Genomic DNA, 21881 nt, shown 5'->3' with positions numbered 1-21881 from the left:
GCTCGTTTACGTTATCAACACAAATAAAACGATAGTTCAGCTCATGCACAAGCCGCGCAACAACATCAGTGGTATGATCGGAGGATTTCAATAACAAGGATTTGTCCCAATCACATTACAACTTGCGAGAAAGACCGTGCCATCAAGTCACAGAATGACTTCAGGATACAGTAAAGAAAACCACTTTGATCTTCATAAGGAACTGTGATAAATCAAATACATCATAGCAGTGGTCCATACTTGGTCGAAATACTTTGAGGGTGATGTGTGATTATAGTCATGACTACTAGTAGGACTTGTCCTCCAGTATGTAACATAGCCAATCCCCTATATAAACCTAAACACGCCTAGGGATTGCTTATAAGACCAATCCACCAAGCACTTGAGCGTGTGACCTCAAATTGATACCTATACTGGCATCTGCGAGGTCATCAAATATGCCCAAACCTCCACAGACAGTGTGCTGCAATGCATTACAGCATGCATTTGTAACTAGTAATCAAATATGTAATGGCTCAAGAGGCAAACACTCCAAGGCGGGTACCCTAGGGTAGGCACAGAGTCCCCCCAACCTAATGAGATGTGTGGGTAGCGTAGATGGCAAAGTCATCACAGGGAGTAAAGCTTCATAGAAAGCACTGCTCGTGATGAAACAGACTGATGATAGCACCCTGGAAGATGTTATAAAATATGTGAGGGGTCAGAGCTCTTCATGTAGATCCAAGGCTTTTTCTCCCACCTTGGTTCCTCTACGAGATTCTGGCTGGCCTTATTGAGGCTGCGTAGTACCTGGAGTTGTGCCACGCGGTACCAATATAACACATCTATTGCCATGTTTGGAATGATTGGTTAGACGACATTTTCCTTTTTGGCCGTCAGTTAGGATACTAGATTTTAACAGGGACCAGCCTGGTAGGCAAAAGATGTCCATCTCCTGGCGCTTGGTATCTTTGCTCGAAGCCTGCTCCAGCTCCGAAGCATCTTGCATGCCGTTAGAGCCCGTTGATATTCTCTGGACGCTTTCCGCGCTCATATCTAGGTAGCTGGTCTGAACCCCCTGGAAGTTGTGCAAGCTGAAGCTTTGACTAGAAGCCATGACGGGTACTTCTGTGCACAGTTACCGGTAACTCCTGAAGTTGTCAAACATTTGCATCCAAAGCAGCTGATACTTTAAATTACCAATATTAAATAGTGTGCCTTTATACACAGGATTATAAATGATTCACAGGTAAAATTATTTCTACTAGTATTTACATAGGATATTAATATAATATATATAGTTTTACTTCTATTCTATATACATCCGAAAACATATATAGTGCCTTTATACAGTAGTAAGTGTGACGGTACGAAGCTTATAAGTGTTGAATTCCAAGTTTGGGCCACTTGGAATTGTGGCCTTTTGGCCGGGGCGACTATTGCGCAACACTCGATAGATCCGTCTCAGTAAGCACTCAAGACCCAGCGCTTAGAAAGAATACAGTACCAATAACAATAGTTATAATACAATAGGTGCTTATAGCCTCAGCCTTACAACACACAGACAAGGCTAAGGGGCACCGCATACAACCTATGTTGGTTGGTAATTGTTGGGCTGTAGTCTCTGCAAACCAGTGAGTTGCATGCTACGGCTCTTTGTAACAGTGCTATCGGACCATGACAGAAGTTGAGAGTCCAAATGTACTTACAATGATTTTCTGTCTTCTACTTGAATTGCAAGGCAAGGCACGGGAAGCATCAAAAGATTCTATGTTATAGTGACATAATATAACAATAACAAATGTTTCTCTGAGTTGGAATGCCTCCATGAGATGATGTAGAAATGGTAAGGCCATAAAGAATTATCCATGTCTTGTGTGTCAATCACTTACTTAAGTATGAGTATAAGTACTCACTTTAGGCTGTCTTGGTCTTCAAAGGTTGCGTTAATTTGGTACCTATGTAGCACTTGAGCAGAAGCTTCTCATTGGATTCATTTGTATCAATTGGTTATATTTCCAAGTGTGCATTACATGTTCCACATGCAGTGGAGTCTCTGAAACTCAAGTACCAGTACTAAAACACAGAGTCGTTCTCAATTTGTAAGGCCGGCCGCAACCATTGCATCCGTATGACCGAGGCAATCAGGGCACGCACGGGTTACACGCATGGCTCGACTCCACCTGCAGTCAGAAGCACAAATATCAATCACAGACCCAACTTCAATGTTAGTGGCACCTTGTCATTTATAATCCAAGATACTCCACAGTGTGATTCCACAATGTGGTCCACTTCTCGAAGCACTTGTGCAGCGATTACATATGTATCGTATGATACTGCACATGTGCACAAGGGTTTCCATTCCATTCTCGTCACCACAGCCCTACATGGTTCAAGCTGGAAGCTGCACGTATCCGGGCCGCCCGGGCTGCCTCCAGTCAGTGAGATCGCATATTGAGTGTCTCACATGGACTCAATGCATGTTGTCTGCCCTCAAGGCGTGTAGAGGCTGTCATTGCTACGATACTCTGTTGTCGATGGCATGGGTGCGGTGGACTGTTCTAGTGGTCCGTGCACCGGGACTATTCTGGGCTGCCGGTACCTACACAGGTACCTAGGAGGCCACTTTATTAACCAACGAGCAGCCCAAGTCCACTCCTTCTGAGTCAGCCTCGAATGATAATTGCGCATTAGTCTACACAATTCATGCGAACATTCCGCAGGATCAAATCTCACAATCTGCGGCCTCACTTGCACCTGTCGCAGAGCCTTACTAACGCTGCCCGGTGTGTCACCATGTCTGCAAACACAGCCAAGCAGCCGGCCACGGCCAAGAACGCGAAAGATAGTCACAAGCCTGCCGTGGAAAAGAAGGAGTTAAAGATACTCATGCTGCACGGTTAGTCTGCCATCAATTATCCATGTTCAGCCGTGGCAAAACACAATGTGCTGATCTTTTGCCCAAAGGCTATGCGCAGACCGGCCCTCTCTTCAGGTCCAAGACGGGCGCAATGTCGAAGCTGATGGCCAAGGCGCTGCCGGACGTGAACGCCTCTCGCATCTACCCAACAGGGCCGCAAAAGCTGCAGCCCTCTGACATCCCGGGCTTCCAGCCCCGCGACGGCGCCGAGGGCGAGGAGGCCCCCGAGACGTTTGGGTGGTTCTACCACGACGAGGAGGCGGGGCCCTACCGTGGCTTCGACGTGGGCATGCGCGCCGTCGCCGACGCCATCGAGGACGCCGGGGGAGTCGACGGCGTCCTCGCTTTCAGCCAGGGGGCCGCCGTCGCCGCGCTTGTTGCCGCCGCGATGGAGCCCGACCGCGCCTTGCCCGAGGACCCGGCACAGCGGGCGTGGGTGCTTCGGCTGCGCGAGGCCAACGGCGGGCGCCCGCTGAGGTTCTGCATCCTGTACTCGGGCTTCGTCGCCCGGCCTGGTGCTGGGCTCGGGTGGCTGTATGAGGGGCGCATCAAGACGCCTTCGTGCCACTTCTTTGGGAGCCTGGACACTGTGGTGGCGGAGGAGAGGTGCAGGGCACTCGCAGACCACTTTGTTGACCCGGAGGCCTTTGTGCATCCTGGAGGCCATCATGTGCCCGTCAGGAAAGAGTGGGTGGCCCCTCTGACTGGCTTCCTGAAGCACGTCCTCGAGAAGGAAGCGGCAGCAACTGCGACATCCTGATGAGGGCTACGTGCATGTCGATACCGCTTGGGAGGCCTCGACGCATGCCTTTCATGGTCCAATTCGATCCAGCGCATGGCAAGCGGTTTCGGCCCCCCCCCCCGGGTTCGTAATATTCGCGAATTTGTTCCTTTTACTTGTTCATAGTGTATGCTGTCACCCAACAGCACAAACGCAAAGGCCGTCCTCATATACCGGTAGACGAGGAATCTTGAAGGATCAATAGACTGCCGATAGATTTTTGAAGGATAGACGAATAGACGGATCTCTTTTGACATAACCCCTTATAAGCTCGCCTAGTAAAAACTGTGTTGGCGCTGTGTGGATCGGTACATGGACCAACAAAACCGGCATTCTTTCCGTGCGTGTAGTTAAGTGAGCATAGAATCTGGTCATCTCGACACTGACGCGCAGGAAACTCGGTAGCAAGCTGATGAAAAGGAACATCAGAAAGCAGTTTGCGGGGCAGAGCCTCTGTCCCACAGTTTCACCACGAGGGCCAGTTTCTCAATATCGTTCTCAATTCCTGAGATCCGAGTTTCAGGCAAGCCGAGGGATTTCCCTCCTTGCAGCTTACCAGACACCATGGATCAAATCTAAACACACGCTGTCCAAGGAATGCATATCAAGCGCGGTCACTCCAAGAATAGTTTGTACAGGGTCCGAGTCAGTCAGCCGCGCTTTCGGTCAACCAAATGGCTCAACTTGGCGAGCCCAGGCGTTTTCCCCCCACAACAAGTGCGTGGTTCTGGCCTTGTTGGTCTTGGAAATTGTTGGAATGTATGGGAATCTGGAGGACCGCCCGCTCGAGCCGCACCGGAGATGAAATAGAAAGTCCGAAAATTTGGCCCAATGAGGCTAAGTACAGAAGGCAGGAAGATGGTTTGCACTACGCGAATCCTATGAGCAGTTGGACGGGTGACCCAAAGAGGCTGCCCGCGCGCTTGCTTCGTGGTCCCGGGCCTTTGGACCTATACAGGTAGGTACACAGACAAACCCTGGCACGCCCCATTAGAAAATCCGAACGTGTATTGGCAGATAATTAGCTCCAACCTTTATTCAGCGAGGGTAAGATTCTCTTTCAAATCCAGACAAATGGGCTCGGGGACACGTGTGTCTATCCTTGCGTACTCAGGCATTGTACTCGGGCATCGACTGATGGACCATTTGCAAACCACCGTAGATAATCTCGACGACCGAATCAAAATCGGGTAATATACAAATGGCACCAGTCGGCTTTCACAGTAAGCCAAGAGGAAACCGGATGCACCCACACCTCCTCAAGGCGTGGATTTGATACTTATATGACTGATTGAGGACTTGGGTGTTTACCACTGTATGAAGGCGCCACATACATTTTATATGTATGGGGATTAAAAACGAAACCACCCATGGCTGATTGACTGACTGACCGACCGAGCTAGGGTTTGTAACTATTACGGGCCTTGGAAATACAGATGGTGGACGGAGGAGAAACGTGCAGTGTTGCAGAGGACAGACATTGCTCGTGCCGTGCCCAGTCTGCCCAGCTTCCCCCGAAGCTGAACCGAAGCACCCAGCAGTGCTCCCCGGGCGAGTCTAATCAATACGAACAAGTGCTCCTGCATAATATGGCAACTGGTCTGACTACCGTTTTTGCGTGCGTGCAGCAAAGAACAGCGCGGGTAATTCCTCATCCGTCCTGATGTATCATCAGGGCCACCGCACACTGCCAGTGGCCTGGACGGCCGTTCACAAGGCTACTGAGTAGAGCACGGGGGCAGCCGATGATTTCTCAGGTCAAGATTCCTCGACACTGTCCGCAAAGCGGGCTGAAAGGTGGGCCGATCAAGAAGCAGGACACGGTGTCAAAGCGCAAGTGGTGCTGGAAACCTGGTTCGGAGTTTAATAAAGGGTGACAGTAGACATGATTGGACGCAGTGAAGAGAGGCGAGAGAAGAGCAGCGGCGGTCGTTGGACCATACCAGAACTCTCGGCGTCGACTCAAGGCCAAGGACGGCGATGAGGGAGGGAGAGGGTTCGGCAGCCGGCTGGATTGGGCCGGGACTCGCTCGGGAGTGCCCCGGAACCCAGCCATTTTTGGCTGGGGAGTAAAAGAGGAAATAAGAAGTGCTCAGAGGCAGCATGGGCAGACATTGTTTCTTGGCGACGCAGTGGTTGGCCAGGTCGATGATTAGCTGGCCCTCGACCCGGGCAAGCTGTCGTTGGATGGGCTGGGCTGCAGGCGTCGCAGCAGGCGTCGCATGAGGCGCACAGTAGCAGCGTCACCGCCACGGCCCGGGTGCGAACCTTAGGGAGTGTTCGTCTGGCATCAAAGGTCGGGGTGAAATGAAACCAAAAGCCAAAATAGGTGGCGCTGGGGCCAATGGAGGATGAGAGCACGATTGTTGTGGTTCGCGATGCGGAACGAGGCCCTTGTGCGGGCTGGGCTGGTCGCACGGGACTCCGTATCTGGCGTGGCAGCGTGGGTGTGGGTGTGCAAGTACCCAAGTACCCAAGTACCCAGGTAGGCATTAGCCGGGGTTGCAATCTGGTGCGGCGGTTGGGACCTTTTCCCGCGGGGCTTTCGGAAGGCCGTCCCAGAGGGGTGGAACATTCCGGGGCCACTACGGTCGAAAGAAGGCTAGGGTGGGTACTGTGGTATCACGCCCATGTGGGGCTAAAGATCTGTGAGATGGCCACACTAAGTACCGGGATTGCCGCAATGTCAGCTGGGTACTGTGTACGGAGTACTTGTACTAGACAGTAATTTGTGGTACACAGACGCAGTCCATAACAGTACAACACGAGCCTGCGTGGGCCTCTGGTTGAGACATCAGGTCCTGCATATTGTATGTGCTACTGTGTATGTGCAGTCAGTCTCACTGGGGTCACTGTCATCAGAGGGCGAGCCGGGGGAGGCACACGTCAGGTAGTACGGAGGGTGTCTGTCTGTCTGTCTGTCGTAGCTGACGTTGGCAGGTGGTGGCATAATGCATGCACGGGGGCGGGAGGGCCAGGCGGGAGGGCCAGCCAGATGGTCGATTGTGGTAGCCCGTGTGGGTGTCAGCATTTGTGCCTTGCCAGCTTGCCCACCCGTGGCACCCGGTGGGGGCAAGGTTTGGCAATCCGAGGTTCGAAGCGGCGGCATGTTCTGCCAGGCCGAAGGTTGGGGTTTCCAATTCCCGCGCCAGGGTTGAGTCCAGGGCCAGATCCCCAGTCGGGACTTTGCATCTCACAAGGACAAGGTCCGGCTGTTGCTGTTGGACCACGTTCAGGAGGGCAGGGAGAGGGAGACGCAAGCCGCCTTTTGGTGGTCTCAGACCTGGCGAATCAGAGGGGGCTACCCGAGGACATACTGCTGGATTATTACCAGACAACAAGTGCTTGCGCTCTGGGTTGGGGGTCTTGGGGGTCTTGGGGGTCTGGCTTCTTGGACGACCTCGACTCATGAGACCGGGTCAATACTCGGCATTCCCAGGCCACGGCTGCCGCGCTGCAACATTGAACTCGCACCCGCCGTGACCCACCTGACAGGTGCTGACTGCTGGGCTGGGCCCAAACTGCGTCAGTCGCCCAGAAGCCGGGCCCTGGAAACACCCCCAAACCCCATCTGGTGCACTGGAACTTTTGCAGTCACCCGGTTCGCCCAGCTCGCCCAGTTCGCCTAGTTCGCCATCCGCCCTGCCCACCCACCACGCCAAAGGTCCAAACAGGCCAACCAGCGCTGTTCTGTGCCAAGCTTACCCAATTTACCCCCATGTAACCTTGGGCCGGCGACGACCTGCCAACCTCAGACGACCGAACCACCGACTGTCTACTCCGTATCTTGTCTTGACTGACTGCTCCCGTCTGCCATCTCGAGCCTCACCCTCCCTCCGTCCCCTCGCCACACCCGGCCCTCCCATTCTCGGGCCGCTGCCTGCATCCCAGACCCCATCACCTCTCGGTCCTGCCGCCCTGTGCACGCTCGTCTTGAGGCCCGCATATCCAACCCGTCCTGGCCCGTCCTCGCCCGTCCTCGCCGACCGGATCTCACCTCGATGGCGCACCTACGCCTCGCTTAGCGATGTCCTCACGACCCCCGATGGGCGTGCCACAGCGACAGCCCCCCTCGAGATCCCTCAGCGGTTCGAGCTCCCTGTCGCAGCGGCCTGCCCATCAGCGTACCCTGTCGTCCCAATACATACCATCCTCCCCCATACGCAACAGCAATGCCAACAGCACCTCCTCCAACAACAACATCACCGCAGACTTCACCGCAGAGCCGAGCAGTCAGAACAGCAATGCCGCCCAGGCTCAGTACGGCACCCCGCGCAGGGGCGGCTCCCGGCTCCGGCTGGAGCTGTCCAACCAGGGCATCACACACTCTGGCTTCATCGAGTCCCCCACCAGCGCCGGCCCCCTCGACCCCTTCAAGTCCTTCGCCTCCTCGCGCCCGGCCGCGCCCAGCATGTCCGGCGACCTGTCCGACCTGGGCGATATGAGCAGCCCCCAGACCTCCAGGGGCGCTCCCACCGCAGATATTGACAATATCCCTCTGCCCATGCCGAGACGCCGCACGCGTTTCGTCGTCCCCGATGCGAGGAAGGACGTCGCCGCCCCAGCCCCCGCACCCGTCAAGAAGGATGTCCGCCCCAAGCCGTACACGGTCGAGGTCCCACCGGCCGCGCCCCGCTACCTCGTCCTCAACGCCTCGGGCAAGGGCGATTCCGCCTCGAGAACCGGGTCCACCAACGCCCCTCCGACCGCATACGCGGATTTCAACCCTTGGACCGGCGACGGTCCTGAAGACCATTTCACCCAGACCTTTATCCAGACCGGCTTCTTCGACAAGGCCCCCGTGGCACAGGTCGAGACTTCGTCGGCCAAGGGCGCAATATTCCCCAGTCTGAAGCACAAGACTGGCCTATATGCGCTCTCCACCGTATTTACCGGCATTCTCGGGTCAAGGCGGCACAACGGCCAGATCAGCTCTGCTTCGACATTCAAGCCGCCTCCGCGGGTGACCGTTACGGATACAAAGAGGGAGGGCTGGCTAAGGGATCTCGCCAACCCCACCACCTCGCTCCGTCGGTTGAGCAGGACAATCCCACACGGAATCCGGGGCAAAGGCCTGCTGGAGCAGTGCCTCAACAAGAACATCCCAACCGACCGGGCTGTCTGGCTGGCCAAGTGCGTTGGAGCCAATGAGGTCAGGGCTTTCAAGCGTAAAGGCGTCAACGGCGCTGTTGTCATGGGTGGTGAGGCCAAATGGGTCCGCGATTGGACCATGTTTGTCGAACAGTTTGTCGATGGCGTTGTGTCTTCATTTGAGGACGCCGAGTGGAAGATCAAAGTCAACTATGCGTAAGAAACCCTTGCCCTGTCCAGGAACATGTCCTTGTTCACATGCTTCCGCAAGTACTGACGTCCCCTAGATTGCGCCTTGCCACACATTTATACGCCGAACACCTACTAGACCGCGACCATTACATGGAATGGCTGGTCTCCGGGCTGGAGAATTGCACCCAGGCGAGGTTGCCCATGTGGCTCTTAGTGACGCAGATCTACTGGAAAGACCTTTTGAGATTAAGGAAATACGGTCGGCGCTTGGTCGTTGCCCTGCTCAACCAGAACACCACTGTGAGATCGAACCACACATAGTCCCTGAGATCCCGCGACGCTTGCTGACCACCGAGACAGATTCAAAACCACCCCGACAACGATATTCTAGCTCCGCTGTCGTCGAGAATAGCGGTGTTGCTCAAGTCGTTGATGGTTTCGAGCGCGACCAATTTCATCTCTCCCTCAGCATGGGCCAAACACCGCGATGCTCTGTCTTCGATCTTACCTGCAGACGACGAGCTGGTCCAGGCTGCGTACAGAGGAATACATGCCCGCAATGAGCAGCTCGTTTCCAGCGTGCGAGCGCCACCTGCGACACGGCATGTGATTGTGAAGATGCTCGACGGGACTCTTCAGGCTCCGATGCCGGATGACCTACCGACAAAATGCTGGCAGATGTCCAGAGATCAAGCCACACTGGTCAGAACAACACTGGAGTGGTCCATCTCGATGTACCGTCCCGGACTGGCTAGGATCTACGTTGCGTGTCGCCTTCTGTCTACGTGGACGGCATTCGGCTTGGACGCCACCGCTGCAGTCCTGGACTTTTTAAACACCGACCCACTGGAGGAGTTGGAAAGGAAGAACTCCTTGTATCACCTGGTCGCCGAGCTTGTTCACTCTGGCTCCTTTGACCCTCTCATTTACGTGCAGTGGCTCATAGCCCGAGGCGGGCTACACGACTCGGACAGCGTCATGCGAGACGGGCCGGCCAGCAGTCGACTGCTGGTGGAGCTACCGCTCCACGCCCTCTCCCCGTCTTTGATTAGCATGCGTACCAATATGCTAGGGAGAGCATCCTACAGCGTCGAGGACGAGGCGAAGGATCAGGAGATGGCCATCAATTGCATCAGAGGCAGCCTGGGTCTCCACTGGAGTCCTGCACAGAAGAGCAGCGCCATCCCTCTTGGCAAACTCTGCAGAAGGGTCAATCTGAGCAGCCGCTCGTTGAAGGTCGAGATTGGTCAGTTCATTCGACGGACCTTTGTGCAAGGCGTGCCCCAGGGCCAGCTACCTGGCAAAGAAGGGCTCCAGCTGCCTTGCTCAACGTTCAATGGCGTCAGGTCCATCCTGGAAGCTGCAGAAGACTTCCAAACTCTCGCCGACCTTCTCAAGACAACAACGGGCTTTCATGATGCCGACATACTGTCCTCGTCCGCTGATACACTGAACCTGCATCTCCCAGTCTTTGGCGCGCTCAATGCCGCCAAGAGTCTGTTTGAAACTCTTCTGGCGAGGCTTGATAACATGAAACAGATCCAGGGTCTTGCTGGCACGCGTCCCCTGCTGACCTCGATGGCCATGCTAGCGCCTCGGATACCCGGACAGGATGCCCTCGTCAACCATCTCAACGAGACCATCCGCAATGATCGAAGCAGCGCTGTCGATGCGTCGTCCCCAGTAAGCGACAACATGGCGGCCAGGATCCAGGACGAGGAAGGCGAGCTCCTGGATGAGATCGAGAAGAGGCTTGCCAACAAGACCAGCATGGACCGGACCACGATGAACAGCTTCTTGAACAAAATCATCCCAAAAGTTCAAGCTTGTTGGGGCGTGGCGGATGAGAGACTCCGGGCGTACAGCTCCCTCCTCACGCGCTTACGCCATTTTGACATGCAGCATTTCGACTCCTTCATGACCAAGTGGGTCCTGGGCATCCGCAATCCCCAAACTCGACCACCTCTTGCCCGCATATTCCCTCTCATGATAAGCGTGGGATGTCTCAACCTTTCAATAATCCTGACTACGACCGGAGACGCTGCATCGGCCACTGGGAGTTCTCACCCGGCTGGCAAACTCGCTGGAACGCCGTCGACATATGTCCAAGAGGTGCTAGAAATGTTGACTATGTCGCCGACCTCGAAAGACTTGTTGACACCGGAGGAGACATATCGGTTCAGGATCCTGCAGAACCAGGCACCCAAGTCGCATCTAAAGGAACTAGTCGCTCTTGTGCGCAATGCCTTGTCGGAATTCTGTGCTTCACAGGCTCGAGGAGTGGCCGGATCAGCTCCATTGGCCGATTCCCGGGCTCAGAATCGTCTTATATGCTTTCTCAGGACGCTTGTACTCTCTGACCAAGCTGCTGTGCCCAAGATGTTGCCCATGAAAACATCGGATCCGGCGGTAGTTCAGATGATGGACGATATTGTGACGCGGCTGCTACTCCCGCACACTGCCCAAGGAACCAACATCACATTCGACCAGGTCCTTGGACTTGCGAACGAGCTGACTTTGCCCTTCTGTCAGTTAAAGCTGTCTCAGGGGTTCGGACCCAACGACAATACCTCTGGGGCCACTGCCCAAGACCGGCAAGCCTCCCAGCTCGAGATTTTTGCCAAAGCCATGGACAACGCCATTGATGCACGCAACATCACTTGGACTGGGATGCTTCCAACTCTGAGTCCTGAAATCACGCAGCATTTGCTCATCCGCGCTCAGACCCGCTTTTTCGAGCTTCTCCCCTCCAAGGACCGGCCTCTACCGCCAGACGACAGCATTTCTGTGGCGGAGAGTCTGCTATCTGTCATCGATACAATCGGTCGCGGTAGTCTGATGGGTTCTCGGTCTCCGCTGCAGCTTGCTTCTGCCACAGTCGACAGATTGGCTGAGATGTGGGAATTATTGGCATTGCCTTCAGAGTCGGACGTCAAAGTCACAGTCCTCGTCAACTGGCTCCCCCTCATGCTGTCATACCTAACCCTTCAGACACATGTCCATGATGCCGCGAACAAGGCATCCAATGAAATTCGCGGGCGCGCGTTGCTCGTCTTGTCCGGCATCATGCAAGAACTCGATGGCCTGGCATCCCTTGCTACCTGCGACGCGCGTGTCCCCTCGAACCAGACCGTCTACCTCATTCACCGCGTCTTTGATGTCGCCGTGATTCTGGTTGACACACTGTCCGACGAGATACGCCAGCAATGTGTTCGCATTCTACGTGAAGCGCTCTCAGACTCGCGGCTCCGGTATATATTCAGCTCCGCACCGGCGCCACTCGACAATCTCATGTTATCGCACAAGGATAAGCCGGCCACTGCCCAACAGGCGCAGAGCCAGGGCAGCCAGCAAGGACAGCAAGGACAGCAGCAACGGCCGCGCGGTGCCGGGTTCCTCGGCGTTGGCGCAGCCGGCGGCAATATCTGGGGGAATGCTGTCGGCCCAGGCGGGCAGGGTCAGGAAAAGCTAAGCGCATTCACCTTCAAAAGATGGGAGATCTTGAACGAGCCCACATCCAACGTGGGAGAGAACAATACAAGCTTGAGCTTGACGCTTTTCGAAGCCATCAAGCTGCACTAAGAACCTCTCAAGGGCAAGGAGAGGACAGCGTTGGCTACACACCAGATGAGCCGTACATTGGAACGTTTGAATTTTGGACGTGCGCGTGCATATATACTGTCGTTCATGAACTCACGGCGTCATGATGGATCTTCGATGCTTTTTACCCCATTTGTTTTTCAGGGAGGGAAAGAAGGCAAGTCGGGTGCGACGGGTGCATAGCAGCATTAACGCGGATGGGATCATCGATAACGCCTACATATACCTTGGGTGTGTTTTCCTTTGTACATAAGGCCACGCAGCTGGACACGCTACTTAAGTGTCAGCCTCCAAGCTGGTGGGCCTCGGCGCTTTTGGTTTGAGGGCATCAATTGATTATCTGTCATTTTTCATATTTTGACTCGCTTCTGGGTTCTAGTCAACTGGTATCTCATAATTCGATGGAACGTACATTACTGTACTGGCTTTCTCTCCAGGATTTGTGTGCTCGTGGAGCAAGGCCGGTCACTTTGCTCAACACATTCTCATGGTGGGAGGTAGAGAGTGAGGCTAGTCTCAGCCAAGTCATCTGTGAAAAGCGATGCGATAAGCGTTCGCCACAGATGGCTGAGTAGTCTTCAAATGGGAGTCTCTTGCGTCAGATGACGCAGAGAAACATTCCTCTACGATGACCACGTGTAGGTTTCCTTATGATTCCACTCATGTGCATGTTAGCGACGCTGCGGCAGTCCCCTGATCAATGGATGCCGTGGGATTACGGAGTACGCCTTGAGAACTTGGGCGCTCAACCAACGTCCCGCCTATCTAAAGGAATACCAAAGCAATGAGATCACATTTTTACAGACTTGATAGGCGCTAGGATCATAGTGCAGCCGCTCAGCTATAGCCTCTCCCTGTGCCACAGTGAGAACTTCCATCACTACATGCAGAACTCGTACCGGTCCCTACGTCTGGGCTCGAGTAATATTGTGCTATCCACCAAGCAGTCTAATATTTTCGGGTCCTCTGGGATTCCTTATCGAAATCCATCTGGCAGCAGTAGGTACTTTCTGTATTACGAGCACACATGATCGACCCTTATCCTCGCTGCTGGAGACTTTCGCACAGCTCATTGTAGAGGACTTTCCTCACCTGGGATCCCCCCTCCAAAAGACTTGTACTGTGAATGTGTCAACTCAGTTTGGCAGTCCTGATCTAGACCCTGCATGGAGTGATAGGCACCGGGGACGGTCTTCACGGCGCACAGGTACAAGCCAGCCGCAACGATCCGAGCACATGGAAACAGAGAAAGGGAGTCCCTTCGAGGGCAGGGGGTTGGTGTAATGGCCGTAGGACGCAAATACAAGGTTTTCTCAGTTTCTTATATCATACACATGATTCAAATCAACAGGTCATTCTTCAGGCTGTAAATTTATTAGGAATGCAACGTTAATATGTGAGAACTTATTACATTAATTGCCACGCGTCTCATCCATCGCGGCTCTAAACATTGTATGCAATAATGATCCTGCTAATCATAGACAAGAGAGATTCTAGGTTGGCCGCCGAGTTTTGGCAACGCCAGGAACGATATCGGATTCCTTTCAGGGAAACCATCGACGACTGAATGCGCAAGTCGATGCTGCCGTCTATTTCTTTTCAGCATGCTCTAATCCCCTTACTGGCAAGTCATCAGCAGGTTGGAGGCGAGGTAGCCACAAGCACCGTTATTGGTATCAACGGCAATCTATAAGCTGCGTGAGCATTGTGTCATAAGATGCCCAAATCTGGGTTCCAAGATTCTTGAAGAGTCACATACGTTGATGAATCCACCATCTCCATTGCCTTTGAATTCGCCACCACTCTTCAAGTAAAAGCAATCGTAGCTAGATGAGAGATCCGAAGTCAGCGTCGCCCGTACAGTTATGAAGATGGCCCTGTTCGTGCCAATCTGGCACAAAGAAAGGAGGCGAACTTACTCCGCCTTGAGCTTTCCAGACGTAACTTCGAGGCTGACAATGTCACTCCTCTTGGCGGGGTCGTTGACCATGTAGCCCTTGTTGTAGCAAACCGCGCCCTTGAAAGATGGGTCGGCCTTGTAGTTGGTGGCCATGCGGGCCACGGCGTCCTGAGTAAACTGCTCGCGCACCTGTTCTCTACTGTCAGAAGGCACTTCACCACCGAGATCTGAGTATGTGTGCACCGAATGGGGGCCGAGAACTCACCTTGTCCCAGGAAGATCTATCCTTGATCAGGGCCTTGATCGTTTCCAAACCCTGCTCAGTGGCCCAGGTAGCGGCTGCTGTGGTAACAGTGGCGATGATCGAGATAGTGACAGGGTCTAGTTGGCGCTTCTCGACCTGGCTAGACGCAGAAGTCTCGCTCTGGTCGACGGGTGCGGCGGAGGCAGCGAGGAAGAAGGTGGCGGCGGTGAAGAAACGCATCTTGAAGTTTAAGTGGGTTGGGCTGGTGCAAGGGTTGCTTGATTAGAAATGAAAGCAGCAAGAGATGAATTTGTGCTTGGTAGAAGGCTGAATATGATGGTGCTGCTGATGAGTTCCCGAAAACGAGAGGACAGAAGCTGGTCCTCGACGACCTTTTTATGTCCTTCTAGATATGGCCGGTCAAGAGATCTCTTTGAGACCGACATTTGTCTTGGACGATCAAGTCTACAATATCCTGCCGTCGAACTGCCTCTAGGACCTTGTTCAACCATAGTCAAACACGGGCGCCTGCTCGTAATTCGGCTTACAGAATCTCAATGACCAATCGCAGACCATGAAATAGATGGACCTCTGAAATACAGATGAGAACTTCCCCCGGCAGTTGGGTTCCACGATCCGGCTTGATTGTAGCGATGGATTTCAACTAGGTGCAAACAAATCGAACTGTTCAACGTGGGTTCTATCGGCCGAAAGCATGCATGCCCCAGGGTGTCTGTCAGTCAAGTCTCACTCGATATGTTTCTGTCAGGGCTGCGGTCGAGGCGGCCCACTTGACCGAACCTTAATTCGCGCGCCCCCCCCCCCTTTGGACAGGCCCCCCTGGAAGATCTGGAAGATGGACATGTATGTCCTCACAGACGCAATGGTTCACGGGAGCCTTTAGCTGCCGTTGCCGTCCCCTCGGAGGGCCAATCGCTGTCACGCTTCATCCCCATACGCCGAATAGTGTACACGTACAGACGCTGACTCCATGTTCTAGCCCCTGCATATTAACCTTAATTCCCCAGCCCGCTTCCCCATGCTGCCGTTGAGTGCCCGGGTCAGTAGACAGTTGTCGCATCAATTGATGTTAGCTCGGGACCGTACCAAACCACAGCATGATGACCGAGTCAGTTTGAGTGCACATCGCTACCGTAACTTTCTCTGCCTCACGCCAAGTTTACCCCGGCAAGGTGTAGATACATACACAGTTGTCCATTACTCTGGTCACCATAACAATTGGTGGGCAAAATAAAATAAGCATACATGTATCACTCCTCACAGCATAGCAATATAGGGCTCTGGAGTAGTCCTGTTGGAAAAGCAACTTACAATTCCAAGCACAGGACCTATGTGTCTCAAAACAAACTAAATCCATGCTGCTTACTTCTTTTGGGCGCTGAGGCACGGAGCCAGGTGGACATCGGCTTAAGCAGCCGCTAGACGGCTGATCAAACAATACAGCCGCAGTAGCGCAAGTGTCAATCAAAGCACAAACAAGTGGAGACAGACAGCCTTGTTTAAATACTATCTCGTTGTAAAGAACTGGAAGCCTCCATGTCAAATGTCTGTGCTCACGCTCAAGTAGCTCACCATCGTTTTGATGCGATGAGTTGTGTGTGTTGTTTCTGGGTCGGCCTTGCCGGCGCCCGAACAGAAACGAGGCCGAGTTAGACACTCTGAGATCATCAGACGAATTGTTTATGCGCGGGAGGCCGAACGCGAAACCGAAAGCAAAACCCACATCACTTCAACGATTGAGCAAACAATCAATTCATGCTTTGTGCCTTGGGTGGTTATATGATGTTAGTGAAGGAAGCGAGTGAGGAAAGGGGAAGTGGGCAGTTGTGTTCAGAGGGCTGAGTAGAACCCTGGTGCAGTTGAGAGAGGCTGGACTTATTTGACTGTAGCTTCAATGGCACAGGATCAGAAAGCTGAGATCAACAGAGCTGTTTGGACAAATTCTGATTCGCTTCATATATGTGAAAGTTTTTTCGGGCTATATTTAAGATTTTTCTAAAATACTCGAGGTCAGCCAGGTAAGTGACCTTTGGTACTTGCGGAAGCCCCTGTCAACCCTTGAGATATTGCGACTGGGTAAACCCACCCTCAATGAGCACTCTTTTATGAAAGCTGACATCAATCAAGCTTAAACACGTGATAAAGGGGCGAAAAGTATGGTGATAGACTTTAACGGCGGTCGGGGTAGCAATGCCGGACTCTGCGTATGCGATTGCCCCGTACAAAATCCCTCTCTTATCCTACCTTAGGGTATGAATAGAACAAGAGCAGAGATACGATCCTCGAGATTGATATTGTAGACCTTCATCCTAGCCTCTCCCATGATTCTGAGAATTGCGTACTACAAATGTGAGATCACCTGCTTATTGATTCTGGAACAGTCTGGCAACTCTATTCGCGAAGGGCTCACATGCGCGTCTCCTCATCTGTTCCTTTGTGGCCCTTACATGTACTGTTTTCGGTCTGTCCAGTTGGAATAGGGCCACTCATGCTATAAGAACTTTTCTTATTACACTCTTTGTAGCACTGCATGGATCTTCTGACGACTTGCACCGTCTTTGGCTTTCCAAAAGGGCTGCTAAAGACGATTGAAATCGATGACATAACATATCAAGACTTCAAATACTTCACCCGCAGCAGGTTATAGTCATTTGAATTGACTGAATTTCCCAATTTATAGTCCAGACCTTCCTTCCAGGTGAATACAGTTGAGCGTTTAAGTAGATTCTACCTCCTGGCGGCTATCGATTTGCCGTGGACTCTGCACACGTGGGCAACTATGTGCTTGAGGTGGGCAGCCGCCACGTATTCAGCCGTCTCGATTCATATATCTAGGCTGAATATAAGATTCTTGAAGAAGTTGTATCTAAAGGCCATGGTTATTAAACGAATATACAGTGCCAAGCTTTGTATATGCCTATTCGACTCAAAAGGCGCCCTGGGGCTATCAGCGAAACAAGTGTGCAAAGCAGACATGCCAGTGAACATTGACAACGCCAAACCGCTGGAGTAGCAGTGTTTATTTCATATGTACGGGTCTTTGAGCATGTATGGAATGTATTTTATACGAGTTGAGAACAAATTCGAGAACGTCTTGTATCGGGCATGTTTCGGCCAGCCTTGTTCTGGAATCTGGTTGAGCGGCGGGTGAACATGTCTTGGATAAGCTGCTGTCACATGATAATTGGTAAGGAGAATGACTAGATTCTCATATTTGAAATTTTGTATTCCCTTTTACATAAAACAAGTCACACATCGGTTGCAGGGCACCTCGAGATGTCTTTTATTTGCGATATAATCAAGCAGGCAAATCTCACTTGTCCGGCTGCCACCTATTAACGCATGAATCAACATTGAGATTTTGGACATCAGTGATAGAAACTGGTGGGTCCAACCCAGTTTCAAATAATTCTACGGGTAGCGGAGACCAACATTCGATACGGTCATAACCCCCTCAACTTGAGTCTCATAGACATCAGTTGCTTAAGGGAGAACCAGTTCGTAGTAACGGTATGTGTACTGGCTCTTATCTACTGCTAGGAAATAGCTACCTACTGAGGTAGTCTCTTAGATTAATTCTTAATGTCTTTTGGCCGGGCGGTCTACGCCAGGTGGCGAGGGACCTAGCAGTCTCGTCTATCGTTGCATTTGCCAACCGCTTGGGACCATCACAATGCCCTGCCATCCCGCCTAACTCTAAGATATTCCAATTTCATAATCCATCTAACGTGAGATTTCCCCTGCTGATATACGGGGATCGGCCGAGGAATGCTAAAAGCTCCGAGACACCTGTCTATGAGAATTTATCCAAAGTCACCCCTCTAGAGTCATTGAGTCACAAAATCCAACTCAGAAATAATCCATCGTAAGTCCTGGAGCTATGAGGGCTTCTTAACGAGCAGAGGACAAGTTGCGTTGTGGTACACGTTGTACTTAAACTGGCTATGCAGTCGGACAAGTGGCTTCCGAAGACGAACACAGACCAGCCATGCCATTTGTACCAGCTTGATTTCAATCAATTTGCCGTGCGAAACAAAGCAACACAGGAACTCAGAACTTGGGATATGATCTCAAAAATTAAAAAAGGTCAAAAAGAAAAAGCCAAAACTTTTGCTCACACCGTCCTCATTCGTACTTACATAACTAAATATTCGCAGCTCTATATCCACTGCAGACTTACACGGAGTCACACCCTAAAACAAGGGGGTGGCTGGTGGGAGGGTTAGGGGAGGGAGAAGCAGTCACAGGGGGAGGGGGCGGTAGTTTGGTTGGCGAGATTTGTCCGGCTTCTGCGACAAGCCAAGCCCGGCGACCCTCTCTCACGCAGGCCTTGCAGTGGACCGCGCGTAGAGGGCGTCATTGAACGCGAACGACCAGTCTGCCAGTCCGCCAGTCCGCCAGTCTGCCGGTCAAAACAGGAGCAGAGCTGGGCGCTCTCTACAGAAGCTCAATTGAGAAAGACGCGGGCCAATTCAGGTAGCGATGACGGCGACGTCTCCTATTCATCTCAATTATGATTCCAACCTTTGAAGCTTTGGTGCAGGGCCTCCGGTGCCGAGCGGTCTCATAGGCTGGTGGTTTGGTTTCCCCCAAAGTCTGAAACCACCTCTAACCGACCACCCCCTGGGCGATTCCGCGACCAGTCCTGTCACAGCATGGCGTCGTCGTCGAGCCATCTTGCACTTCCCCTCCGACCTACCTCTTTCTTTGCTTTTTACCTCTGTACACTGCATTCTTTACTTTCTTGGCAGCCATTCCATTCCCTCTTTTCAGTTAATCACGTTGCTGTGCAATCGGTCTTTCTCTTCTTGCTGCGCTTCTTCTCGACGAGGACGACGACAACGACGACAACAATTCTATCGATCCAGCTGGTCTGCTTATTCAATCTCACGCACTATCTGCCGGTCACCGATACCAACGAAATATGAAGGTTGCATTGTTCTTCGTCGCGCTGTGCGCCTCGCTCGCCAGCGCCGCTGTCGTCAAAACCCCCGTATTCGACGACCAGATTGTTCCAAACCAGGGCGATGACTGTGCCTTGGGTGTGACAACGCCCCAGGGCTGCGCGTAAGGATATTCTTTCATTTAAATTGTGGCACTGGGCCTGTGGATGGATGATTCGGATCGTGTTCATCGAACAGTGGGATGAGCGCGCATGCAACCAACGGTTATGGACTGTGGCTTCAGAGACGCAAGCACATGTGGGCAGGTCATGCTAACGTTTTCCCGCAATAGACCCCGTCGCGGAGGTGCGCGTCGGAATACTGCACCTTTGTGATGACGAGTCTTGTCACTCGCGACGTCCAAAGCCGGCAGACCAAGCTGATGCCAATGAGGGAAACGGGTCTCCTGAACTCCTCCAGGCCCGACATGGATCCCAAGGTTGGAGCAGATGAAAACGCTCGAGGGTGCGGTCTGTCCCATAATAAATAATATGCACGGCTGATTGGCGTCCGGCCAACCCAAGTCTCCAGAGTCCGGCCCCAGTTCCCGAGAATCTGCACAGTGTCGGCCTCCATCGCGATGCCACCTCGATTCATTCGATTGGCTTTCATTTTCCTTGGACATAGATTCAATTGAGAGAGTCTCCTCTAGGCCGTTTGAAAGACATCAGACAGCATTGGAAGTGGGCTACTCGCACGATTAATAGACGGAGCGTTCAATTGACTGGGCACTTGTATGACTTGAACGGTTCAAGGCTGTTTTATGAATAGAGGTCAACCTCTATGAGACCGATTAGTGCAAGTGACGAGTCTATTGATGTGTGTATGATTATGTCGTTACTGCTATGGTCTTTCCGCAAATTCATATTGTAGGCGTGCCACATTGGCCATTGTGCGGAATATATATGGACATCTAAGTCAGAATATCCACTCACGCACCACCCCCTTCACACACATAAAATCCCACTAAAAAAGCTGATTTTTACCTTTTCTATTTTATTCTATAAAAATACTAAATATAAAATATAATTTCTATTAAATTTATAATTATATGTATATATAATAAAAATATATAAAATAATTTTAAATTATTATTAATAGAGTTAAATTAATAGTTTTAACTTTTTATATATTAAATTAATATTAAATTTATAAAGTTAATAAATAATATATATAATTCCTTTAATTTAAAAAATTATTTATTAAGTATTAATTAATATAAATAAAAGAATTATTTATTTTTAAAACTTTTTTAATTCTTTATTAAAGATTAAAGATAAGTAAGAAAGATAAAATAAAGAATATTTACTTTATTTATTATTAAATCTTTAAAAATAAATAATTCTTTTATTTATATTAATTAATATTTAATAAATAGTTTTTTAATTAAAAGAAATTATATTTATTATTTATTAACTTTATAAATTTAATTATAGTTTAATATATAAAAACTTTAAAAAAGTTATTTCTATTAATTTAACTTTATTAGAAATAGTTTAAATTTACTTTATATTTATTTTTCTTATTAATAAAAATAAAAGATTTAATAAATATTTTGTTATATATATAGTATTTATATAGAATTAATTATAAGAGGGTTAAATTTAGGCTTTTTGGTGGGAAATGTGAGTGTGTGAAGGAGGTTGTGTGTGAGTGGATATTCTGACTTACCAGCAATCACTTGCTTGTAGGGCACCAGGGCAAGCAATGTGTCTGAGGCATACAATCCGATTTGAAATAGAGATCGCGTTCTGAGCAAAGCCCGAGGTTCACTTTTGACACACATTTAAATCCTGACACGACCAGCGTTGAACAAGAGAGTCGAGCGGACCACATAACTTTTGCCCGCTAAGTATTCAACGGCTGAATGCGAGCCGAACCCGGCATACCCACTTCAAACGCAAGCATGACTACGAGGCAACCTCTCGTGCAATGACTTCAGATGAGATCCGTGATTTCTCTTCAAGATAACCCATGCCATCAATTTATTTGCTGCTTCTTTGCAATTGCGTGCTAAGAAGCATTTGTCCCCAATCGTTACGACTCCAATCTGGAGGCACCAAGAATTGAAGCTCAGCTTTGAGTCCTCCAAACCCTTACCACATTACCCTCCTCTGCCTTCAAATGTTTACAAGGGAGGCTGTCGACAGCTTGTTCATGTGTACCTTGGCTCTGCCATACGGAAAGAGGGTATAATTCCCGACGGTGCC

At 51.2% G+C, this 21881-nt stretch overlaps 4 protein-coding genes across 4 annotated transcripts; 3 read left to right on the top strand and 1 right to left on the bottom strand.

The window, feature by feature from the left end:
• Nucleotides 1-2427: 2427 nt before the first annotated feature.
• KVR01_002535 (uncharacterized protein) lies at nucleotides 2428-3939 on the top strand. Its single transcript, XM_044787400.1, has 2 exons — nucleotides 2428-2878; nucleotides 2947-3939. The coding sequence occupies exons 1-2, from the start codon at nucleotides 2686-2688 to the stop codon at nucleotides 3657-3659; spliced, it is 906 nt and encodes a 301-aa protein (XP_044647550.1). The 5' UTR covers nucleotides 2428-2685; the 3' UTR covers nucleotides 3660-3939.
• Nucleotides 3940-7298: 3359 nt separating this feature from the next.
• On the top strand, nucleotides 7299-13145 carry KVR01_002836 (uncharacterized protein). The gene is made up of 3 exons (XM_044794196.1): nucleotides 7299-8987; nucleotides 9059-9263; nucleotides 9324-13145. Exons 1-3 carry the CDS (start codon nucleotides 7708-7710, stop codon nucleotides 12543-12545), a joined length of 4707 nt encoding a protein of 1568 aa, XP_044647851.1. The 5' UTR covers nucleotides 7299-7707; the 3' UTR covers nucleotides 12546-13145.
• Nucleotides 13146-14181: 1036 nt separating this feature from the next.
• KVR01_002469 (uncharacterized protein) lies at nucleotides 14182-14947 on the bottom strand (the record flags this gene model as incomplete). The annotated part of the gene is made up of 4 exons (XM_044789790.1): nucleotides 14182-14250; nucleotides 14323-14389; nucleotides 14483-14652; nucleotides 14729-14947. The coding sequence occupies 4 exons, from the start codon at nucleotides 14945-14947 to the stop codon at nucleotides 14182-14184; spliced, it is 525 nt and encodes a 174-aa protein (XP_044647484.1).
• A 4705-nt stretch (nucleotides 14948-19652) lies between these two features.
• KVR01_003474 (uncharacterized protein) lies at nucleotides 19653-20161 on the top strand (the record flags this gene model as incomplete). Its single annotated transcript, XM_044781889.1, has 2 exons — nucleotides 19653-19709; nucleotides 19964-20161. The coding sequence occupies 2 exons, from the start codon at nucleotides 19653-19655 to the stop codon at nucleotides 20159-20161; spliced, it is 255 nt and encodes an 84-aa protein (XP_044648489.1).
• Nucleotides 20162-21881: the final 1720 nt, after the last annotated feature.

Source organism: Diaporthe batatas (assembly GCF_019321695.1).
Source record: "Diaporthe batatas strain CRI 302-4 chromosome Unknown Contig00003, whole genome shotgun sequence".
NCBI lineage: Eukaryota > Fungi > Ascomycota > Sordariomycetes > Diaporthales > Diaporthaceae > Diaporthe > Diaporthe batatas.
Note: the sequence above shows the minus strand (reverse complement) of the source record. Positions and strands in the feature narration are given on the sequence as shown.

What these genes read in the sequence shown, in the direction of transcription:
- KVR01_002535 (XM_044787400.1), top strand. Translation starts at nt 2,686, where the DNA reads ATGCGAACATTCCGCAGGATCAAATCTCACAATCTGCGGCCTCACTTG. An exon ending in AAAGATACTCATGCTGCACG is followed by an intron (nt 2,879 to 2,946) that starts GTTAGTCTGCCA and finishes TTTTGCCCAAAG; the next exon opens with GCTATGCGCAGACCGGCCCT.
- KVR01_002836 (XM_044794196.1), top strand. Translation starts at nt 7,708, where the DNA reads ATGTCCTCACGACCCCCGATGGGCGTGCCACAGCGACAGCCCCCCTCG. An exon ending in AAGATCAAAGTCAACTATGC is followed by an intron (nt 8,988 to 9,058) that starts GTAAGAAACCCT and finishes GACGTCCCCTAG; the next exon opens with ATTGCGCCTTGCCACACATT. An exon ending in TGCTCAACCAGAACACCACT is followed by an intron (nt 9,264 to 9,323) that starts GTGAGATCGAAC and finishes CCACCGAGACAG; the next exon opens with ATTCAAAACCACCCCGACAA.